The 22,501-nt window shown below is 47.1% G+C and overlaps 2 protein-coding genes across 8 annotated transcripts in view; both read right to left on the minus strand.

Annotated features, from left to right (window-relative positions):
• Positions 1 to 261: 261 nt before the first annotated feature.
• On the minus strand, positions 262 to 17,513 carry LOC114587925 (uncharacterized). 3 transcript variants are annotated; one of them, XM_077921154.1, is made up of 7 exons: positions 17,204 to 17,513; positions 14,474 to 14,578; positions 12,414 to 12,521; positions 10,693 to 10,756; positions 6,669 to 7,057; positions 3,409 to 3,506; positions 262 to 1,332 (listed from the first exon to the last, which is right to left on the minus strand). In XM_077921154.1, the coding sequence occupies exons 1-6, from the start codon at positions 17,418 to 17,420 to the stop codon at positions 3,421 to 3,423; spliced, it is 969 nt and encodes a 322-aa protein (XP_077777280.1). In that variant the 5' UTR covers positions 17,421 to 17,513; the 3' UTR covers positions 262 to 1,332; positions 3,409 to 3,420. The 3 variants fall into 3 exon arrangements, with proteins under 3 accessions (XP_077777280.1, XP_077777279.1, XP_077777281.1); XM_077921153.1 differs by having other exon boundaries at positions 12,372 to 12,521; XM_077921155.1 differs by lacking the exon at positions 3,409 to 3,506 and having other exon boundaries at positions 12,372 to 12,521.
• A 144-nt stretch (positions 17,514 to 17,657) lies between these two features.
• The window catches only part of PNPLA6 (patatin like domain 6, lysophospholipase), a 73,706-nt gene continuing 68,862 nt past the window's right edge, over positions 17,658 to 22,501 (minus strand). For all 5 annotated transcript variants that reach the window (XM_028711666.2, XM_028711664.2, XM_028711665.2 and 2 more), the window contains one exon: positions 17,658 to 21,581. In XM_028711666.2, the coding sequence (XP_028567499.2) occupies positions 21,504 to 21,581 (78 nt within the window). In that variant the 3' untranslated portion in view covers positions 17,658 to 21,503. The remainder of the gene's footprint in view (positions 21,582 to 22,501) is intronic.

The raw sequence follows: 22,501 nt of genomic DNA on the forward strand, positions 1-22,501 counted from the left end.
GGGCCTCGATCCTGTTTGGCGCCACAGTCGTTTTCCGCCATTCCAGCACTTGGCTTAACTAAATATAAAACCACCCAACCTCCATACCACAAAACCCTTAATTCTCTAATAGGGAAGTCCAGTGTTCCTTTCTTAACCCAATTAAAAAGTAAACACACACACACACACAAACACACTGTGATGTGGTAGAATACACATCGCTACCACTTCATTGTGCGGATAGTCAAAATGTGGAATAAAACTGTACTTGCATTCACAAAATAATGACTTTGATCCTTTATATTAGATGTCAAGTGGAATCTACACACATATAAAAAATGCTGTGAAAATGCTTTTACAAAAAACATTTTGAAAAATACATTGAATTTGGTATAGCTCACCATCGCCATCTAGTGTCACATTTGTATATTGCACTTTACAGCACATTTAAAACGATTTATTTGCAGCTGTGTAGCTGAGTCGGGGGACAGGATCTGTCCTAAAGCACAATTTCCACAGATGATGGTGACGTGCAAATAAGCAAAATGAAACATTTTACAAATCACTAGATTCAGAAATTTCTGAAGCTTCATACCAATAAAATAAAGCTGTGCTATGTGCAGATTGTAGAAGAAGAACAAACAGGACAATAACAGCACACTGAGCATGTTTCAGTGAAATAAGCAAGTTCACATTCATTTCCCAGGCTGCTTCAGAACTTGTTTTGCCTGAAAACTTTCGTTTTCTTTGCATTCCGTTTTGACTGAGAGAATAGGGTGTGTCATTCTAGGGGGGGGGGGTGTGAAATTTAATTTTAGCAGATTTCTTCACTGAGGAATCCTAAAAATATGTTCTTGGGTGTGAGGAATTCAAATCATCTTATTTTTGCGACTGGACAACATTTAGCTTGGTAAAGTCTACAGCTGGCGAAGAAGCACATAAACTGTTTTGGAAAACCAAAGAATTTACCTTCTGAAAATGTCCTGTAATGCTAAATAAGAAGAAACAATAAAAACAATATATAATATATAGAAATAATATTAATTTAATTGCAAGTACTGGGCAATCGTTTTTAAAGATTTCTGTTCAATTTTACGCACAATAAAAGATACTAATTTTACCCAAATATATTTTGAATTCCCAAGTCATGTTACAACTTTTTAGCACCCCTCATTCAGGAGATGGAAGTGAGCCGGGAAATGATTTTGGTGGTGCCGCAAAAGCTGGGGGCAGGATGGCAAAGTTGGCGACTGCACCTCACTGAACAGAAGCTGTCACTCACAGATCCAGACATTTCCCATCAGGCCACAATTCTTCAGATCTCCACGACTGGACTCGTTTTGTTGCCAAGAGCTACAAAAACCCAAGCAAAACAGCATCACATACCAGATACCCCAACGATTCCTCAAAACTAAAAAAAGCAACAAGTCAAATAGTTTAATCAAGTGAAATCATTGTGTGTGTTGTTTTTTTCTTGGGGGGGGGGGCGGAAATAGCCTGAGAACCCGTTTTTCTGCCCATGACCAAGCGCCATATCACTCTGCCCGTGTAGGGAGTACACCAGGCCACTTCAAGTCCCAATCGTTAGAGGACTGTTTGCTTGAGGAGCCAGAAATATCAACTTGGTGGCAGGACCAGTGCTGGATTTAGGTTTGATGAGGCCCTAAGCTACTGAAGGTAATGGGGCCCCTATATATGTCCAGCTGCCCTTTGTCAACAACAAATTGTCGCTGTTTTTTGTGTTGAATATATGCTATATGGTAATTTAGGGAGCTAATAGGTATCTAAAGCCATTTGCACAGAACAACTTAAAGTATGTATTTTATCAAAGTAATTGTTGAACTGAAATACAATTAAGAAGTATATTTTAGTAAAGGTAAAGGGACCCCTGACCATTAGGTCCAGTCGTGACCGACTCTGGGGTTGTGGCGCTCATCTAGCTTTATTGGCCGAGGGAGCCGGCGTACAGCTTCCAGGTCATGTGTCCAGCATGACTAAGCCGCTTCTGGCAAACCAGAGCAGCGCACGGAAACGCCGTTTACCTTCCTGCCGGAGCGGTACCTATTTATCTACTTGCACTTTGATGTGCTTTTGAACTGCTAGGTGGGCAGGAACAGGGACCGGGCAACGGGAGCTCACCCGGCTGACCTTCTGATCAGCAAGCCCTAGGCTCTGTGGTTTAACCCACAGCGCCACCTGTGTCCCATAAGTATATTAGTAGTGAAATACAATTAAGAAGAAGTACCGTATTTTTTGCACCATAACACTCACTTTTTTCCTCCTAGAAAGTAAGGGGAAATGTCTGTGCGTGTTATGGAGCGAATGCCTACGGGGGCGGGGGGGGGTATCTGCTGCAGTCGTGAGCAGAGGATCCATGGTTCCCCTTCCTTCCCTCCTTCGTGGCTCGCTTTGAAACAGCAAAGCGGGAGAGGAACCGCTTACACAGGTGTAAGCGGCTCCTGTCTGGTTGGCTGCTTTAAACCATGCTCTCTGTCCCTCTCTCCTCCCCACTCAGCTTGCTAAATAGCAGCAAAGCTTTTCAGCTCTCTAAGCAGGGGAGGAGGGAGAGAAGCAGAGCCTGCTTGTTTTAAAGGAGCAAAGCGGGAGAGGAGAGGAGCCTTCTCGCCTTATACCCCTCTTCTGCATTATTAGCAGCATCCTTCTCCACACACCACATGCATGCTCCTTGTCCCTTGAGTGCTTTTCCTTCCCTCCCCACTTAAAACGTGGTTACAAAGCACGGATCCACATGGATCCTCAGGATTTTTGCATTGGGCTACCCCAAACTCACTGTCAGATCACATGTCTGTGGCCACAGCATGAACCACAAAAATCATACATCCACTGTTTCATTTAGAATATTTTTTTCTTGTTTTCCTCCTCTAAAAACTATGTGCGTGTTATGGTCAGGTGCGTGTTATAGAGCGAAAAATACGGTACATTAATAGTGAAATAACGATTAAGCTCTAACTTAAAATGATTTTGGCAATAACAAAAGTTCCTTTAGAAACACAATTTACTCATAATCTAGTCATAATCTAGTCTCTAGAAACTTGCCATAGCACGAAATAATAATAGGTGTAAATATATGGTGCAAACTATATTATAAATAGCAGAATGTAGGCACCCTATACTGTATATAGAAATGAGCAAACCAGTGATATTTTAGGGAGCAGGCTAGCAGGCGGGGCCCATTACTTACATCATAGGAGCCTACACAACACAAAACACTGTTGCTGTATGTAGGTTTTATTTTATTTGTTTTTTTATCTTATATTTTGGAAATGTACATCCAGGTTTTTTTCCTTAAAAAAAATTTTGGGCCCCCCAATAGAGTGGGGCCCTAAGCTAGAGCTTGTTTAGCTTAAATGTAAATCCGGCACTGGGAAACTGGGAAGAAGAAAGACTCGGTTTGACTAGGTTGCCTACCTTTCTTCCCTCTCATGCTACAGGGTGCCCTCCATGCCCAGTGGTGCTTAGGGCCCTTTGGACTGGTGGGGCAGAAGGCAGGGAAACCAAGGGTGGATCTACACACAGGGGGAAAAACAAGTCATAAATTAAATTGTTATAATAAAGGGGGGGAATACTATGTAAAATCACATAGAAAAGTTTTGTGCTCTACAGCGCCATCTGGTGGTGCATGTTTATAACACATTCATAACACTGAGACCCAGTTCTACCTCTCTTTTAAATCAGAACCAGTGAAGGTGGTGAATGTCCTGTGTGAGTGTCTGGAGGCGGCTGGAGGATGGATGGCGGCTAACAGATTGAGATTGAATCCTGAAAAGATAGAAGTACTGTTTTGGGACAGGGGGCAGGCAGGTGTGGGGAACTCTCTGGTCCTGAATGGGGTAATTGTGCCCCTGAAGGACCAGGTGCGCAGCCTGGGAGTCATTTTGGACTCACAGCTGTCCATGGAGGTGCAGGTCAATTCTGTGTCCAGGGCAGCTGTTTACCAGCTCCATCTGGTACGCAGGCTGAGACTCTCCCTGCCCGTGGACTGTCTTGCCAGAGTGGTGCATGCTCTAGTTATCTTTCACTTGGACTACTGCAATGCACTCTATGTGGGGCTACCTTTGAAGGTGTCCTGGAAACGACAAGTAATCCAGAATGTGGCAGCTAGACTGGGGACTGGGGGGCCCGCTGAGACCATATAACACTGGTCTTGAAAGACCTACATTGTGTCCCAGTACGTTTCTGAGCACAATTCAAAGTGTTGGTGCTGACATTTAAAGCCCTAAACGACCTCGTCCCAAAATACCTGAAGGAGCGTCTCCACCCCCATCGTTCAGCCCAGACGCTGAGGTAAAGCTCCGAGGGCCCTCACTACGAGAAACGAGGTTACAGGGAACCAGGCAGAGGGCCTCCTTGGTAGTGGCGCCCGCCCTGTGGAACGCCCTCCCATCAGATGTCAAGGAAATAAACAACTATCTGACTTTTAGAAGACATCTGAAGGCAACCCTGTATCAGGAAATTCTTACGTTTTACAGTTTTTGACGTGCTGTAAAAGTGGCTGGAGAAACCCAGTCAGATGGGCAGGGTATAAATAATAAAATTATTATTATTATTTACTGCTTTCGGACTAATGTAGCCGAGTCCTAAGAGTTGGTGCAGCCAGAGCTAATGATAAGCAGTGCCAACTAATTCTTCTCTCCATCCAACTCTCCAGTAAGTTGTACAAGGGCTGAGGAGGAGGACGTGGCAGCCAGTCTCACCCTCTGGACTACTTGTAAGGGAAAAAGCAGTAAGTGGGGGCTGGCTAAGGGCAGAGTGAGGTTGGGGCGGAAGAGCTTCAACAAAGCCTTTCCAGGGAAAAAATGCGTCAATCCCCTTGGCCACACCTACAGACCCCACCAAGCCACCTGATTCTCTCCTGATCTTTACCTATAATCCCTGCTTATTGTAGGCTCTTAAGTCCTCTGGGCAAGGAAGAGCTGTCCATGTACCAGACAGAGGAGTGCCTAGACTCCATTGCCCCCTTGGCAAGAAGATGTATTGGTGGCTCCCCTCGTCCCTTGAACCCTTGGCAAGGAGCACAAAGAGGATCCTGTGCATCTCGCCCGGCTGCTCAGAGCAGAGGAGGAGCAACCCAGGGAGTGTGTGGTTGTGCAGACGGGCTCCTAGCCACTCTGAGCTAAACTAGAGAGGCATGCTTTTTGTACCCAGTATACCTGAAGGAGCGTCTCCACCCCCATCGTTCAGCCCGGACGCTGAGGTCCAGCTTCGAGGGCCTTCTGGTGATTCCCTCACTGCAAGAAGCCAAGTTACAGGGAACCAGGCAGAAGGCCTTTTCGGTAGTGGCGCCCGCCCTGTGGAACGCCCTCCCAGCAGATGTCAAAGAGATAAACAACTACCTGACATTTAGAAGACATTTGAAGGCAGCCCTGTTCAGGGAAGTTTTTAATGTGTGACATTTTAATGTATTTTTAATCTTTGTTGGAAGCCGCCCAGAGTGGCTGGAGAAACCCAGCCAGATGGGCGGAGTACAAATAATAAATTATTATTATTATTATTATTATTATTATTATTATTATTATTATTATTATTATTATTCCCCTCCCCCCCAGACCTGTGTCCTTGGCTGGGGGCAACCTGGCCAACCCCTAGGTACACCCCTGGTGCTGGATGGAACTCAGAGTTCATGCTAACAAAATGCCACATAGCAGAAAAGACAACTGAGCCGTGCCACCCCCAAAACAGATGCTGATGGGTTTTAGCATCCTTCGTTGCTGAGCTTTTTGAGAGCCAGAGTGCCTGCAGACAGAAATGGTTGCAGTACACAAGCCGGGGTACATGTCTCGGGACGGGAAGGACACAAACAGAATGTTTAGCTGTCGGTTCTTAGCATCCCATAGCCAAGTTGTTCTCTTCGCCTTTGACAATGTGCCCTTTGGCACGGGCTTTCACCCCCAACACATCCACCCCAGACCCTCCCAGTGTCCCTATTTTGCAGGGACGGTCCCGGATTTACAGAAGCTGTCCCAGTTTCTGATTTGATCCCGGAATGTCCCGCTTTCCCTTCAGATGTTCCAATTTTCATTGGAGAAATATTGGGAGGGTATGGAGTTATGCGACCACCGAGCCAAGGAGATAAGCAACTACACGGCCTTCAGAAGACATCTGAAGGCAGCCCTGTATTGGGAAGTTTCCCCCCCATGTTTCATGTTTTATTGTGCTTTTATATTATGTTGGAAGCCACCCAGAGTGGCTGGGGCAACCCAGTTAGAAGGGTGCGATATAAAATTATTATCATCATTATTATTATTGAATAAAAAGGTAAAGGGACCCCTGACCGTTAGGGTCCAGTTGTGACCGACTCTGGGGTTGCGGTGCTCATTTTGCTTTACTGGCCGAGGGAGCCGGCGTACAGCTTTCGGGTCATGTGGCCAGCATGACTAAGCCGCTTCTGGCGAACCAGAGCAGCGCACGGAAATGCCATTTACCTTCCCGCTGGAGCGGTACCTATTTATCTACTTGCACTTTGACGTGCTTTCGAACTGCTAGGTTGGCAGGAGCAGGGACCGAGCAACGGGAGCTCACCCCGTCGCGGGGATTTGAACTGCCGACCTTCTGATAGGCAGGCCCTAGGCTCTGTGGTTTAACCACCACCTATTTTCATTGGAGATATGCTGGAGGGCATGCCGTCCTCCTTGGGCGCTGAAAGGGGGAAGTAGCCTGCCAGGACTCACTGCTGCAGATGTTTTGGCGGGTGCCGTAGGTAAGCCAGCGACTCCAGGGCCCATTGCCGTCAAACAGCATCACCACCCGGTCAAGACTGTTGCCGTAGTTGAAATACAGATCCTTGCCCTCCAGGGCCAGCAGATCGTGATCGCGGCATTCCCACCGCTGGAGCGGGTTCGTCCCATTGCAGGGTTCCAGACGGACGGTCTCCTTTCTTTTGGCCTTGGGTGCTGCCACACAGAGCAGTGAATCCACGTGAAGGAGGAGGCCTCTGGAGAACCACCGAAAATGCTGCCGCCAATTCCTAGGGTCACAGGGCGCTTGTGTGAGAGAGCTGGGCTCCTTCCTCGTCACACAATGACTGCGGTTCTCATTGTACAGCAAGAAGGAGCTGTGGCCTGGCAAGGGGAATGGAGTTAGCATGGAGGAACGACAGCAGCCAGAGGCAGGCAGGGAGTGAATGGACAAGAGGAGGAAAGGGACTGAGAGCGAGAGAACAAATGGAGTCAGGTCTCTGCAGTTTCTTACCAGAGAACAGGACTAAGACAGTAAAGTACAGTCATACCTCGGGTTACAGCCACTTCAGGTTGTGTTTTTTCGGGATGCGGACCGCCGAAACCCGGAAGTACCGCAACAGGTTACTTCTGGTTTTCGGCAGTCGTGCATGCACAGAAGAGCTAAATCGAGCTTTGCACATGCTCAGAAGCGCCAAATCGCAACCCACGCATGTGCAGACGCGGGTTGCAAACGTGCATCCCACACGGATCACGTTCGCAACCCGAGCGTCCACTGTATATCAAGTGCAAGACAAAGCAACAGTCCAGGCTAGGCATCGATAGCCAGAAAAAAGGTAAAGGTAAAAAGGACCCCCGGATGGTTGAGTCCAGTCCAAGGCCACTATGGGATTGTGGCGCTCATCTTGCTTTCAGGCCGAGGGAGCCGGAGTTTGTCCACAAACAGCTTGTCAGGTCATGTGGCCAGCAGGACTAAACCGCTTCTGGCACAACGGGACACATTGACGGAAGCCAGAGCGCATGGAAAAGCCATTTACTTTCCCACCACAGTGGTACCTATTTATCTACTTGCACTGGCGTGCTTTCAAACTGCTAGGTTAGCAGGAGCTGGGACAGCAATGGGAGCTCACACCGTTTGTGGGGATTCGAACTGCCGACCTTCTGATTGGCAGGCCCAAGAGGCTCAGTGGTTTAGACCACAGCACCACCGACGGCCCTGTAGCCAGTGAAGACTATTTAGAACAGCATCTGCCAATGTTCAAAATTCACTCAACATTTCAATTTCAATTTAGCCATTTTAAATTAGCATTAAACATATGCTTTTTAAGTATGGCAAGGCCAATACACAATATAGACATTTTGACCAAAATAATGACAATATATTATAATATTTTTAGTAGGCAGAGAGTAACGATGAGAAACAAATACGGGGCTTAATTTTATCTTCGAAATGTGTTCCAAAAACCAAAGGGAGCCGCCTTTCCCGTATATGTATTGGTTTGAGGAGGGCATGACAAAATGTGTTAATTTTGTGGGAAACTATCTTCCAGAACATTCTAACTCAGTCTATGATTCTTGGAGATTTTGTGGATTTCCAGTGAGATGTTATTGGCGCTATTAATCTTGCACCTAACTAACAAGTTTGGGACTAACTGCCAGCTCAGATGTTGCTATATTCCTTAGCGATATTCTGAGTTAGGGCTTGGGGCTGGATTATGTCTTGGGGTCCTTACCATACCTGTGATTCTGTGACTGTAGGAGTGGGTTTTCCTGAGCTGGTCGCTCCATTTTTTATAGGACTGCTGGAAATTATCCTATCCTAGCCCAGGGAAGCAGGGCATTTCAAATCTGTCAACTTTCCAATTCCAAAAAATGAGGGGTGATAAAAAGTTGTAACATGACTCAGGAATCCAAAAGATATTTTGGTTAAATTGATATAACTTAGTGATATAACTTACGTGTGTAAAATTGCATAGTAATCATTTAAAATGATTGCCAAGTACTTGCAGTTACATTATATATTTATATTAGTTTTTTTAAATATATTATACATATTTTATATTACCTGACACTTTCAGAAGGTAAAAATTTAAATTATTTGGTTTTCTCAAAGCAGTTTATTTGATTCTTATTCAGACGTAGACTTGGTAAGCTAAATGTTGTCCTGGCAAAATAATAATAGCAGATTTGATTTCCTCGCACCCAAAAACATGTTTTTAACACCCCCTCGCTGACAAAATTTGCAAAAATTAAGTTTCACCCCCTAAAATGACATGCCCTGTTGAGATATTCTCTCTTTTGCAGGCAAATAGTCCCCAGTGACTAGGGAATGTCCAAGATGGCTTTGCAAAGGGAGCTGCCTCTTCCCCCTACTCCCAGCTGGGGGAAATGAATGTAAGCACGAAGTCCTTGGAAAGAACAATAGATCTGCAGAGTGAGAAGGATGAGATAGATGGGGAGGCTGTAAGGAGACATACATTTCCTTGTCAATTACTCTAGAGGCTTTTGGTTCTGGCAAAATAGCCATGTGCTTGCCACTAAAACAATATTTAGTGAGTACATCTTCACTGCAAGTGAATGTGGAATAGAAACCTACTGTAATAATAGAGCTTAGACTCTTGTCCATGTCTGATCTGAGCATCTAGTCTAGAATTTGAATAAAGCAGTCCCAGATACATCTATGGATAATCTGGTCTAGCCGTCAGGGTTCTTGAACTGCTCCAAAACTGAGCTGGAGGTCATCATAGTTTGGTTTGAAGGAGCTCATGAGATCTGAAGCTCTCACCAGCAGGCAGAAGGAAAAGTCCCGCTAATTCTAATATCTAGAAACATGGAGGGACGCGGGCAGCGCTGTGGGTTAAACCACAGAGCCTAGGACCTGCCGATCGAAAGGTCGGCGGTTCGAATCCCCGCGGCGGGGTGAGCTCCCGTCTTTCGGTCCCCACTCCAGCCTACCTAGCAGTTCGAAAGCACCCCTAAATGCAAGTAGATAAATAGGGACCGCTTTCTAGCAGGAAGGTAAATGGTGTTTCCGTGTGCGGCACTGGTTCTGGCTCGCCAGATGCAGCTTCGTCACACTGGCCACGTGACCTGGAAGTGTCTTCGGACGGCACCGGCTCCCGGCCTCTTGAGCGAGATGAGCGTGCAACCCTAGAGTCGGTCACGACTGGCCCTGATGGGCAGGGGTACCTTTAGAAACATGGAACAACCATGAGGGGTGTTTTTGGAACATGGAGCTTCTGACAGAGACAGTAAAAAGCAGCTCTGTCGGATTGAAGAGACTAATTTCCGTTTAATATTAACTGAGACAATAGGTCAGTTAATTGAGAAACACAATGATTTGTGATTGGGGTAAATAGGGCTGGCCCAAAACATTTTGCCGACTGAGGCAAATGACAAAATGGCACCCTTCCCTTTCCAGAAGCTGACTGGGCTGACGGATGACTCTTACTTCAGCACTCATGATGGGATAGACTTCCCCGCTGCACCTGAGAATTGCAGAGATAATTCTTTACAGAATTATTTGTTCCTCCCTGGATTCTTTTATTTCCCACCCATTTTGACACTTTAAACATCTGCATACTTCTGGATTCTCCTCAGCAAGCCCATCTTCCTCTCTCTTGCTTATTAGTGGTCCCCTGTTGGTTCCAGTCAGGGGCAGCCCAGCCCATTTTGCCACCTGAGGTGCCTTCTGCCGCCCTGCCTGCATCACCACTTCCGCCGCCTGAGGCAGCTGCTTCACCCTGCCTCATGGGTGGGCTGGCTCTGGTTCCAGTCAGCCACCTAGGCTGGCTATCAGCAGGTATATCGTTTTCGAACGAGAAGTAAAAGATATTTCACAGCCAAGCGCATCACTCTTCTGCAGAGCTTTTCGGAAGTACCAAGACAGAACTTTTATTCAGAAAACCTGCACTCGTGTGCCTAGCCTGAAATGTGGAGCTGAGCACCACCTTCCAGCCTTGGGGCAGCGAGGGCAGAGCTCCTCCACAAGGTCCACCACAACTCCCACAGACACTCTCCTGCCTCTTGGAGCTTCCTGTTCTCAGCACGCACTTGCTCCAAAGCAGCAGACATCTTAGAATCTGTGCAGGGAGCCAACAAGAAGAAGTTGGTGCTGACCTTTAAAGCCGTAAATGGCCTCGGCCCCAGTATACCTGAAGGAGCATCTCCACCCCCTGAGGTCCAGCTCCAAGGGCCTTCTGGCGGTTCCCTCCCTGCGAGGAGTGAGGTTACAAGGAACCAGGCAGAGGGCCTTCTCGGTAGTGGCCCCTCCCTTTGGAACACCCTCCCATCAGATGTCAAGGAAATAAACAACTCTCTGACTTTTAGAAGGCATCTGAAGGCAGCCCCGTTTAGGGAAGTTTTAAATGTTTGGTGTTTTATTGTGTTTTTAATACAGTGGTACCTCGGGTTACAAACCCCTCGGGTTACAAACACTTTGGGTTACACCTCCACTAACCTGGAAGTAGTACCTCGGGTTAAGAATTTTATCTCAGGATGAGAAGAGAAATCGTGTGGCGGCGGCGTAGTGGCAGCAGCGGGAGGGCCCCATAAGCTAAAGTGGTACTTCAGGTTAAGAATGGTTTCAGGTTAAGAATGGACCTCCATAATGAATTAAGTACGTAACCAGAGATACCACTGTATTCTGTTGGGAGCCGCCCAGAGTGGCTTATGAAACACAGCCAGATGGGCAGGGTATTTATTATTATTATTATTATTATTATTATTATTATTATTATTATTATTTATTAGCATTACAGGCTGGCTGAAGGATCGGTGCCAGAGGCTACCTTCACAGTAGCAACTGGTGAAAAAGAAACTTAGAAGGCCCCGGGGTGCGTGTGTCACAGTCTTACTGGCGTTACCTAAAAGAGATATCCTACCACTGGCGCTTGAAAAGGGCGCGTGGTACTCACCAAGCCTCATCGACCAATTGACCATGTGGAACTTACCTCTGAAAATGTCAACCATCATTTTTTGTACCATTTTAGTGCCCCCTTTCTTGGTTGCTGGTTTTTTTAAACCAGTGTATGCCAGGAAAATTGTTGCATGGAGTTAAGTTAACTCTCCCTAAACTCTTCCTCACTCTCTCTCTCACACACACTGCTTCAATGCGCGTCAATGCTGTGCAATTGACTATAATGCACTTTGAATGAAGCTCCACCTTGGGGAGCAGAGGAAGCTGCTGTATACTGAGCTTAGACCCATGGTTCCCAACATGGGGCACATGCCCCACAGGGGGGCAATTTGATTTTTAAGGGGGACAATTTGGAAGCTTGTTTAGACCAAGTTAATGGCCTTTTCGGCTTCCTCCACGTGAACAGGACTTCACTTTTTGAATAATAAGAATTATATGTCACAGTGGGGGGGGGGGGCACCAGGATTTTAGAGATGCGTAGGTGGGGCATGGCCAAAAAAAGGTTGGGAACCACTGGCTTAGACCACTGACAGAATACCTCGGTATTGTCTACACTGGCTGGCAGCAGCTTTTGGGGTTTCAGGCAGGGGTCTTTGTCAGCCCCACATGGAGGTGGTGTGAGGGGCCAAACCTGGGAGGAACCTATGGCATGCAAAGCATGCGCCCGACCACTAAACTATGCCTTTTCCCCAGCTGAGAATCCAGGCAGACATCCAGGGTCCCATGCATGCCTTCTGAATGATACAGGAAGAAAGTATATCAGTCTGGCAAACCCCTACCTGGCACCCCAGCAGCCTTTAGAGACTCAGCAGACCACTTACAGCGCATAATTCCCACCGCAAGCAGCAGCACGTTCAGGAACACCGAGGTAGCCAGCAGAGCAGCAACAGATACTAAAACCACCTTGCGTGCCCAAGATGGCTTCCCGGCTGAGAGAGAGAGAGAGAGAGAGAGAGAGAGAGAGAGAGAGAGAGTCATTCTGCCTGTTCTCCACCTCCACTCTGCCACCAGCTTCCCCTCACCAATTCCCACACCAAGAATTCTTTCTTCTTCTTCTTCTTCTTCTTCTTCTTCTTCTTCTTCTTCTTCTTCTTCTTCTTCTTCTTCTTCTTCATCACCACTCATAGCCAAGTAAGATTGTCTTCCATAAACAAGGTTTTAACAGTTAGCCCATAAGTGACTGTGGAGGCCAGTTCTGGATCCACACGACCTTCCACTGTGGGGGCATAGGTTCCCAGGCAGGAGTTGATCACAGTGAGGGTTTGCCAAGCATGCCTTCCTCTTAGCACGTTTTTTCTCCCTTTCGTCCTGAGTTCGAGTGTCTTCAGAGCCCATGACACCTTTGGTAAAGGCTGTTCTCCAATTGGAGCGCTCGCAGGCCAGTGTTTCCCAGTTGTGGGGGTTTATACTACATATTTAAAGATTTGCCTCGAGAGAGTCTTTAAACCTCTTTTGTTGACCGCCAGCATTACGCTTTCCATTTTTAAGTTAAGAATAGAGTAGTTGCTTTGGAAGACGATAATCAGGCATCTGCAAAACATGACCAGTCCAACCAAGTTGATGTTGAAGAATCATTGCTTCGACACTGGTGATCTGTGCTTCTTCCAGTACACTGGCATTAGTTTGCCTGTCTTCCCAAGTATGTGTAAAATATTTCGGAGACACTGTTGATGGAATCTTTTGAGGAGCTGGAACTGGCTTTTACAAGTGGTCCATGTTTCACAAGCATACAGTAAGGTTAGTAGTACAATAGCTTTGTAAACAAGCATTTTGGTTTCCCTGCGAATGTCCCGGTCCTCAAACACTCTGCACTTCAATCGGGAGAAAGCTCAAAGGGTCCTCTAACCCAGTGTTTTTCAACCTTTTTTGGGCAAAGGCACACTTGTTTCATGAAAAAAATCACGAGGCACACCACCATTAGAAAATGTTAAAAAAATTAACTCTGTGCCTATATTGACTATATATAAAGTAATTCTCTTGAATAGGAATCAAATAAACACAAAGAAAGTATTTTATAATTACTTTATTATGAAATAGTAAGTAAACAGAAATATGAAAAATTATAAAATACTTTATTTTTAAATCTTTCGAATTTTTCAATTTTTCCCACGGCACACCAGGCAACATCTCGCGGCACACTAGTGTGCCGCGGAACAGTGGTTGAAAAACACTGCTCTAACCCAACCCTCTGCAATGCAGTCTTAACTCTACCAGTTTAATGCTTTGGGACCATTTGCTATTTATTTGTTTCATCATCATCATCATCATCATCATCATCATCATCTTTTATGACTCAAAAAAGGCAATAGTAAGCAAACTAAAAAGGAAGCAACCCCCAAAATACAATTTAACAATGGGGGGAATCTAGAACATTGGGGGTCATTGTAAAATACAAACCACAAGACCCTTGAGTCCCTGCAAAGCAGGGTTGGGGGTCGAATGGAGGGAAATGAACACCAGGTTCAAGAAATCATCTCCCTACACCAGTGATGGCCAAACTTGGCCCTCCAGCTGTTTTGGGACTACAACTCCCATCATCCCTAGCTAACAGGACCAGTGGTCAGGGATGATGGGAATTGTTGTCCCAAAACAGCTGGAGGGCCAAGTTTGGCCGTCACTGCCCTGCACAATATGGAAGGCTTCCCATTTCCTACTTTACACAAATCACTCTCCATTTTCTTATCTTTTCTTCCCCAAATAAAGATGTAGGTCCTTTGCATGGCCTTCTTAGTGACGAGGCTCCAATATTCTCCACTGCCAATGGGACTTTCCCCCCATGGTCCACTGCCTAAAGAACAGCCCCAGGGCAATACACGGTGACTTGTGGGTGAACTCCAGACCCCTCCCCCCAGGATCCCCCTGAAGCTCAGACCAAACATACCTGGGCTCCATGGCGCAGCCACCTGTGCTGCTTGCTTGCCCTCCAAACTGGCCACAGCATCAAAGGGCTCATAGACACTCTCTTCCTCAGGGTACTCCCTGGTGCCTGCAGGGAGGAAAGGACAAACCAAGTTAGGCCATTTCCAGACTGTCACTATTTTGGGGTGTCATCCGGCTACATACAGGCCAAGCCAGGTCGTGCACGTATCGTGGGTGGTGTGCTTGACAAACTCACCTTCCTGCCAGAACCAGTCTTTTTATGATAAGGAAAAGGACAAGGAAATGCATCTGTAAGTGTGGTCCCTATGACCTCAATAACATACCTTCCAACATTTCTCCAATGAAAAATGGGACACCCTATTCCTTAATAGTAATAATAATTTTACTATTTATACCCCACCCATGTGACTGGGTTGCCCCAACCACTCTGGGCGGCTTCCAACATATATAAAAAAATAATAAAACATTTTAAAAAAAACCCTTCCCTGTACCTTCAGATGGCTCGGTTCTCCGAAGAAAATACGGATGTCCTAAGGAAAAGTGGGACATTCCAGGATCAAATGAGAAACCAGGACAGATTCTGTAAATCTGGAACTGTCCCTGGAAAATAGGGACACCTGGAGTGTCTGACAGTGAACTTGTTGTGGTCTGTACAAAAAAATAACTAACTGAAAAAAGCACTCTGCATCAAGTTAACCTAACATTTGTGTGAAGAGAGCTGAAATTCAAATTATGCAAACCAAGCAAAAACTGTGTGTTATTTAATTTGTTTAATTTATTGTGCTTTTGCTACACGTTAAGTTAAAATGCCTCTCACTCCCTAACCCTTCCCCGTGTCTGCTTTGCAGCTATTTCAGCCAAACAGTGTCATTCAAATGTAAAGCAGTCAAGAGACTTCTCTGCCAAGGAAAGTGGAGTGTGGATTCTGTGTTTTGCCAGCTGTGCTTCAGCTGCCAGTCCGACTCCTTCAACGCTTTGGGCTTCTCAGGAAACCTGGGAGCATTTTGCCTTTGGTGTGGAAGCAGATGGTGCCTGTTGATACCCGAATCCCAAAACCTAACCCATTGGGGCAAGAGCGGTTGTTGGATTTCATGGACAAAGAAACGTTTTTGAATTCAACTGGAGCCATAAACCTTTGGGGGCAAAGCTTTCCAAACTGTGTGTTGCGACACGTTAAGTGTGTGGACTGCAGTGTGTAGGTGTGTCATACGAATGCTCCCTGCGATCCTCCCGGGGCTGGAAAGGGGTTAGATTAACCTTTCGTTTAGATTAACCTTTCGTTTGACAGCAAAGCTGAATTGCCGTATTTTTCTGTGTATAACATTCCTCCTCCCCTGTATAATTTGGGACTCCAGATTGAGAAAATGGGGGGAGATTGCCCAGAGTTGTTGAGCTTTTTTGGGGGGGAGGGGAGTTGCTGAATATCACTCAGGCACAGGACCGCCACAACCACATCAACGAAACCACCAATCATTGGCATACCTGCCTAACAAAAGCAAGTGCCAATCACCCCGCCCATTTGCTGCAGCAGTCAATAGCCAGTGGACCTTGCCACACCCACCAGCCACCCACAAAAAACGCCGTTTACAATCTGTTACCGGCAGTCAACAAACGCCCGTCTCACCTCTCCACTATCCATGTATAAGATGACCCCCCAATTTTTAGCATAGTTTTTAAATAAAATAACCTCATCTTATACACAGAAAAATACGGTACTGTGTCATGAAACGATGCATGTCCAGAAAGTGGGTCACTGACATGAAAAAGTTTGGAAAGCTCTGCTTTAGGGCTAGACCATTATCAGGGGTCTGCCGCCCCTACAGAAGCTGTGTGCCATTGGGAGAAAATAAGTGGGCACAATTAGGGATGGGGAAGGAAGAAAGATAAAAACACAACAGCCTTGGTTGAAGCTGCATCCTGTAGGGAGCTAGGAATGGAGGCAGGAGTAAGATCACCAACTCTGGGATTGCTCCACCAGGACCCTTGCCATCTCCTAATATTCCCCAGCAATGGATCCTTTTCCTATGCGCCTCACTCTGTTTATTTATTAAAGATTTTCTTGATTTACAAAAATGTGTGCAATGTCTCTCCCTCTCTCTCGTATTTTCCCCCCATGTAACATTTTTACAAATCAGTTCCATTTGTTGAGACATTAGAAAGAAAAGGGTGGAAGAGGGGGTGGTGGAAGATGGGTGGTGGCGGCGATGTTTCTATTTTACTTACTATATGTATGGTTTGGTGTCAGCGTTGCTTGTGCAGGTTCTTTGCTGTTCACTTGTGTTCCTTTGGTGGTGAGAGAGGTTAGGGTTGGCCTAGGGTGTGGTTATTCATTTGTGGTTGGCTGTGGTGGTCTTTGTTTTCATGTGTGAGTTGGGTGGAAATTACCCCAGAATTGGCCTTACTAAACATCTTCCAAGACAACAATGCCCACTTACACCACAAAGAACTCAAAACCCACCTACTTTCAGCAGCCAGAAGCATCATAACCAGACACTGGAGAGACCTGTCAGGAGTAAGCATGGAACAATGGTACCAAATAGTATGGGAAACAGCCCTACTAGAAAAAGTATCCAATAAACTGAAACTGACATGGGGACAAATAGAAGACGCCTTCACCCCGGTATGGCTCCCCTTTATCACATACACAGCCCAACAAGACAATGACAAAAATCCGCCAACAGCATACAAATCAATATGGCTAACCTAATGTCCCTCACTCTGTGCCACATACCTGATTGACTCCTCTGCTGAGGGGCCTTTGGGTCTTCTAGCTCAAGGTCAACATTTCTGTAGAGTCCCTTCCACGATGCCATCACAGCAGAAGGCTCCTCGGAAGGCCCAACAGAGGATGCTTGCAGGCTGATAAACAGAGAGCTGGGGGCCAAAAGGCAAGGAGCAGGAGGATGCCACAAATACCATGGCTGGCTTCCAGGAAGGAAATGATGCATTCAAAGGATGGCTCTCAGGTCCTCGCTGCAAAGTGCAACCAATGAGACCTCTCCCATGGTGCCCTAAACTAGATAGCGGCTCTTTGGTGGGCAAATGCTGATTGCCACCACCTGATGGGAGAAAGCTGAGATCTTGAGAGAGGAAACCCAGACAGAGCTTCAAATTTAATTTAAAATTTCCTATTTTTTGGGTGTTTTGTGTGTATGTACGCACAGAAAAAACTAAAAACCAAACACTCACTTTCGGTAATGTATTATCAACCAGCCAATAACCACATACCAGCATTTCACAGAATGGTTTTAGCTCACACAACAAAAGTCCATTTCTTCACATCAGCCCAGTTTACTCATGGGCCTGCCTAATCTGCATTCAACCCTGAGTGAATCTGCTTCCTTCCTCCCAAATGACTCCATCCTATGGCACTATCTCTGTTTGCAAGGGATATATTTGCATGCGGCAGCCTTGCAGTTCACTGCTGCAAACAAGGCTCTCTGGATGAGGGTGGATGTTTTCCGTGAAATTTAAAGCCAAAGGCTTTCTCTGAAAGTGTTAAACCATCTTGAACACGGGCTTGATTTTAAGCTGGGACTGGAACTGTTAGGCATCTTCTGGACAACGCGTTTCTTGAGCGTTCATCCCGAATTCCTTGCACAAAGTTTGCAGGGAGGGTTCACAATGTCAGATGCTTATTGAAATTATTTCCGGTTTGGTTAAAAGACATTGTGTCAAGCAACTGTTAGGCCACTGCATTTTCCAGTCACTTTTCTTATGGGCAGAAGTCTGTTGTTGTTCTGTTCCACCAGCAGCACCAGGTTCATTGCACAAACCTGAATTTGCTGGTGTGTGGATGAATCCTACCTGCAGAACAGCAGCAATCTGCACAGATTTCTGCCTTTGTGAGATATATATGGCAGCTGAGTGCATTGCCATTTTACGATATTCATTGCCATTTTTAAGTGCAGCTTAGGATAGAAATGTAAACAATTAAATGCCCAGGTGTATACAATAGTACTAGGCAATCTCTTTTATGGGTTGACAACCATCCTTTCCCAGTAGGAAGTCATGCAGTGCCAGCAGCTGTAGAGGTCCGGGCAGAGGATTAGTTCAGCGGTCAAGTCTTGCTATGGTTTTAACCTTCTGGCAAAGAGGAACACACTCAGGCAGCAAAACAGTTTTCTTTGGATTAAATGTTTGCCTATCAAGTTGCTGCCGTGCTGATCACATTGGACAAAGTGTTGGTGCTGACCTTTAAAGCCCTAAACCAGGGGCCAGAAAACTTTTTCAGCAGGGGGTCCCTCAGACCTTGTGGGGGGCCTGACTATATTTTGAAAAAAAGAAAAGAAAAAAGAACGAATTCCTATGCCCCACAAATAACCCAGAGATGCGTTTTAAATAAAAGCACACATTCTACTCATGTAAAAACTTGCAGATTCCCAGACCATCCGCAGGCTGGATTTAGGAGATTGGGCCGGATCCAGCCCCTGGGCCTTAGTTTGCCTACCCATGCCCTAAATGGCCTCGGCCCCAGTATACCTGAAGGAGCGTCTCCAGCTGAGGTCCAGCTCCGAGGGCCTTCTGGTGGTTCCCTCACTGCGAGAAGTGAGGTTACATGGAACCAGGCAGAGGGCCTTCTCGGTAGTGGCACCCGCCCTGTGAAACACCCAGATGAGCCCCGTAGGATATCAACAAAAAAGCTGTGCCAAGGAGAGGAGGCAAGGTGCGGCAAGATCTCACCTCCCACCCCGAGAAACCACAGACTCACCTGGGTCACCCATCTGCGTCAATACAGCGCACATCCAACATGAATAGATTTTAAAGAAATCAGTCCACGTTGCTTCCTGGGTAGGGGTGGCTCATGTGAGCCCCCTCGTTTCTACCCCAGGAGCCCTGGCCTGCATGGCCAATGGAAATGGTAGTTCAGGGACATCTGGAAAGACACAGGTTAGATACCCACCCCCTGCACTAGAGGTTGGGGGTCAGCAATAGGGGGAGAGGCTGCTAAGTGTTTATTTGAGTGCTGGGCCGGAAGGAAGGGAAGATCCTGGGTGCACAAGATGGGCAGGAAAAGCACATTGCTTGGGCCTGCACAGGAAGCTGCCTCTGTCTAATCAGCAGCCTGGTTCTTGCCCGATGCCAAGAAGTCAAGCCCAGAATCAGAAGAGGTGGCGGAAACAGACAGCTGCCCTGGTGGCCGTGTGCCTCTTATCACTTCTCCAGCCCTGTGTCCTGTCCCCCTTTCCACCCAGCTGGCTGCACTGCTGACAATCAGTCACACACAGGCACACATACGCAAAGTGCCACCCAAGCACAGAATCCCAGAGGCTGGAGCCAAGCTTTGACATCTAACCTTTTCAGGCTCTATTCCTGCCACCTGGCAGCCTGATCTTTATCTCCACTGCCCACTGGTATTGCATTTCTATTTTTTGCATTTCTAAACGGCTCAGGACCGCAATACCTCAAGGGCCGCCTCTTTCTATATGAACCTACCCAGACTCTGAGATCCTCTTCTGAGGCCCTCCTTCGTGTGCCTCTTCCTTGAGAGGTTGGCAACATGAGAACGGGGCCTTCTCTGCAGTGGCTCCCCGTCTGTGGAATGCTCTCCCCAGGGAAGTTCGCCTGGCGCCTTCATTATACACCTTTAGGCACCAGGCAAAAACGTTCCTTTTTAATCAGGCCTTTGGTTGATCCAATTCACATCCTATGCCCTTTAAAAATGTGTTTTTTGGTGGGTTGTTTTTATTTTTATTAGGTATTTTGTGGTTTTGTATCTTGATTTTATTCTGTGAATCGCCCTGAGACCCCCAGGTATAGGGTGGTGTATAAATTCTAAATTAATAATAATAATAATAATAATAATAATGTCAGAGGCCTAAGATTCAATTGCCCTTTCTCTTACCCTACCTGTCAGCTGCCTACCTTGAAAGCTCCTTTTTTGCAGAATGCTTCAGAATAATGTTCTTGAAAGAAGGGTGGCTCTGAAGGTGCCCTCAATCTTGGGGGCAACTTGGTGCCTCTGTTTTCTTGTAATACTTTATGGTCCCAGGATATGTATGGTTTGAATGCAGATGAGCAGACCTGGGCCTGGCCAAGGCCTGGATGGGGGGCTGCCAGACAACCACACGGGCAGCACTTTTGCATTCCAAGGGGAAAGGGAATAAATAAATACAGTACATGATAAACACCCCCCCCCCCCGCCAAACATAAGCCCTGCATTTCTTTCCTGTAAATCCGAAGCAAAGGAAAAAGTGGGTTTTTCATATGTTTCTTTTTTTCCCTTTTTAAATATAAAATAAAGAACAGTTTGTGTGGCCACAGCCCGAAACCTCAGGCAGGCTAGGAACATAAATGCCAAAGAGTGTGGGCTCAGCTCAAAGCAGGATTAAGTTAAGTCAACATAGGAACAAGGTATGTTTCTGTAACCCTATTCGCGGCGGTGGTTCTTCCATAACTGTTAATGCTTTGACTAGGAACGCTCAGCATCGGAGAGAGCCTCCTTTTGTCAGGTCACTGTGCAAGATCCCTCCCTAAGCTGGTTGGGCTAAAAGGGCAGTGCCTGGGGACGGGCAGGATTCGAAACCGGTCCCTCGTGGTACTAGGCCAACGCAGGAGGAATCTGCAACGTCTTCTCCCTGGCCCCTTCCTAAAAATGGAGTGTAGTGTAAGTAAAATGCTGCCCTCTGCTCCCCTTCCCCACTCTCCGGCCCACTTCAGGGCTGTTTCAAGTAGGGGAAGGAGCTGGAGGAGAAAGGCAGCGGTCGAGCCAAGGAACTCTGAAAGCACTCGGGCGCCAGAGTGGCCGGCTCCATCCCCACACCTGGGCAGGTAACTCTGAGCAGCATCTGCTTGGCAGCATCCTTCAGTTTGTGCTGGGAGGTCTACAGTTCCATCCAGCGGGTCACCTTCTGACGTGGCGCAAGAGGATCAAGGGACACACCAGGGCCCTGCAGGGATGCCAGCGTGCCTGCCAGCCAGGCGGCAAAAAGTTACAAACGGTGTGCTCTGGAGGGCTCCTCGCTGCAGCTCGCAGGAGGCAAGTGCAAGGTTTGGTCTCAGTTTCTCTCGCTCAAGTAGCAGCACCCCTCTCAGGGGGTGGGGGTAGTCGGAAGGGCAGCGGCTTCCTGATGAGTCCCACGGCGATATCGTAGGCTCTTTTCCTCATCCTGAAAGAAGGGGGAATTGCAGCTGTGAAACCAGCGTTTATGGAAGAGAACCGCAGAGAGGCATTGACTTGATGTGACATTCAGGACACAATCAGGTATATCGAAGGCGTGGCGACCGCAGGGCAATCTGGCAGGAGAACAGAAACCTTGCCATCATGGCAGACGCACCAGTGGGATGCTGTCAGGTTTCTAGGGAATCTGATCCCTCCCATGGTGGGCAGCCAAGGAGTAGACAACAAGAAGAGTTCTTAAAAGGTAAAGGGTAAGGGGACCCCTGACCATTAGGTCCAGTCGTGGCCAACTCTGGGGTTGCAGCGCTCATCTTGCTTTATTGGCCGAGGGAGCCGGCGTACAGCTTCCCAGTCATGTGGCCAGCATGACTGAGCCGCTTCTGGCGAACCAGAGCAGCGCACAGAAACGCCGTTTACCTTCCTGCCGGAGTGGTACCTATTTATCTACTTGCACTTTGGCGTGCTTTCAAACTGCTAGGTTGGCAGGAGCAGGGACCGAGCAACGGAAGCTTACCCCGTCACGGGGATTCGAACCACCGACCTTCTGATCGGCAAGTCCTAGGCTCTGTGGTTTAGACCACAGCACCACCCACGTCCCTCTAGAAGAGTTCTAACCAAGCCCTTTATTCAATAAACACAGAGAGAGGCTTTGGAAAGTGCCTCTGTATTGCAGTAATGGTGTCGCTCCAAGTAAAGTCCCACCCCTCTGTCTCTCCTTTTCTGCATCATCCCTGCACCGGCTGATCTGTGTTGTCTGCCTCTGAGCTTTCCGTTCCACTACTCTCAATGCATGCCGGGTCCTTTGGGGGGGGGGGTCTGGCATGCTTTCTAAAGACACCAAGTCTGTCAGCTGTCTCTCCCCCGGTGCTGCTGCTTCTTCTTCCTGCTCCTCTCCCAATATTTCCCAGC

Source organism: Podarcis muralis, chromosome 17 (assembly GCF_964188315.1).
Source record: "Podarcis muralis chromosome 17, rPodMur119.hap1.1, whole genome shotgun sequence".
Classification (NCBI taxonomy): domain Eukaryota; kingdom Metazoa; phylum Chordata; class Lepidosauria; order Squamata; family Lacertidae; genus Podarcis; species Podarcis muralis.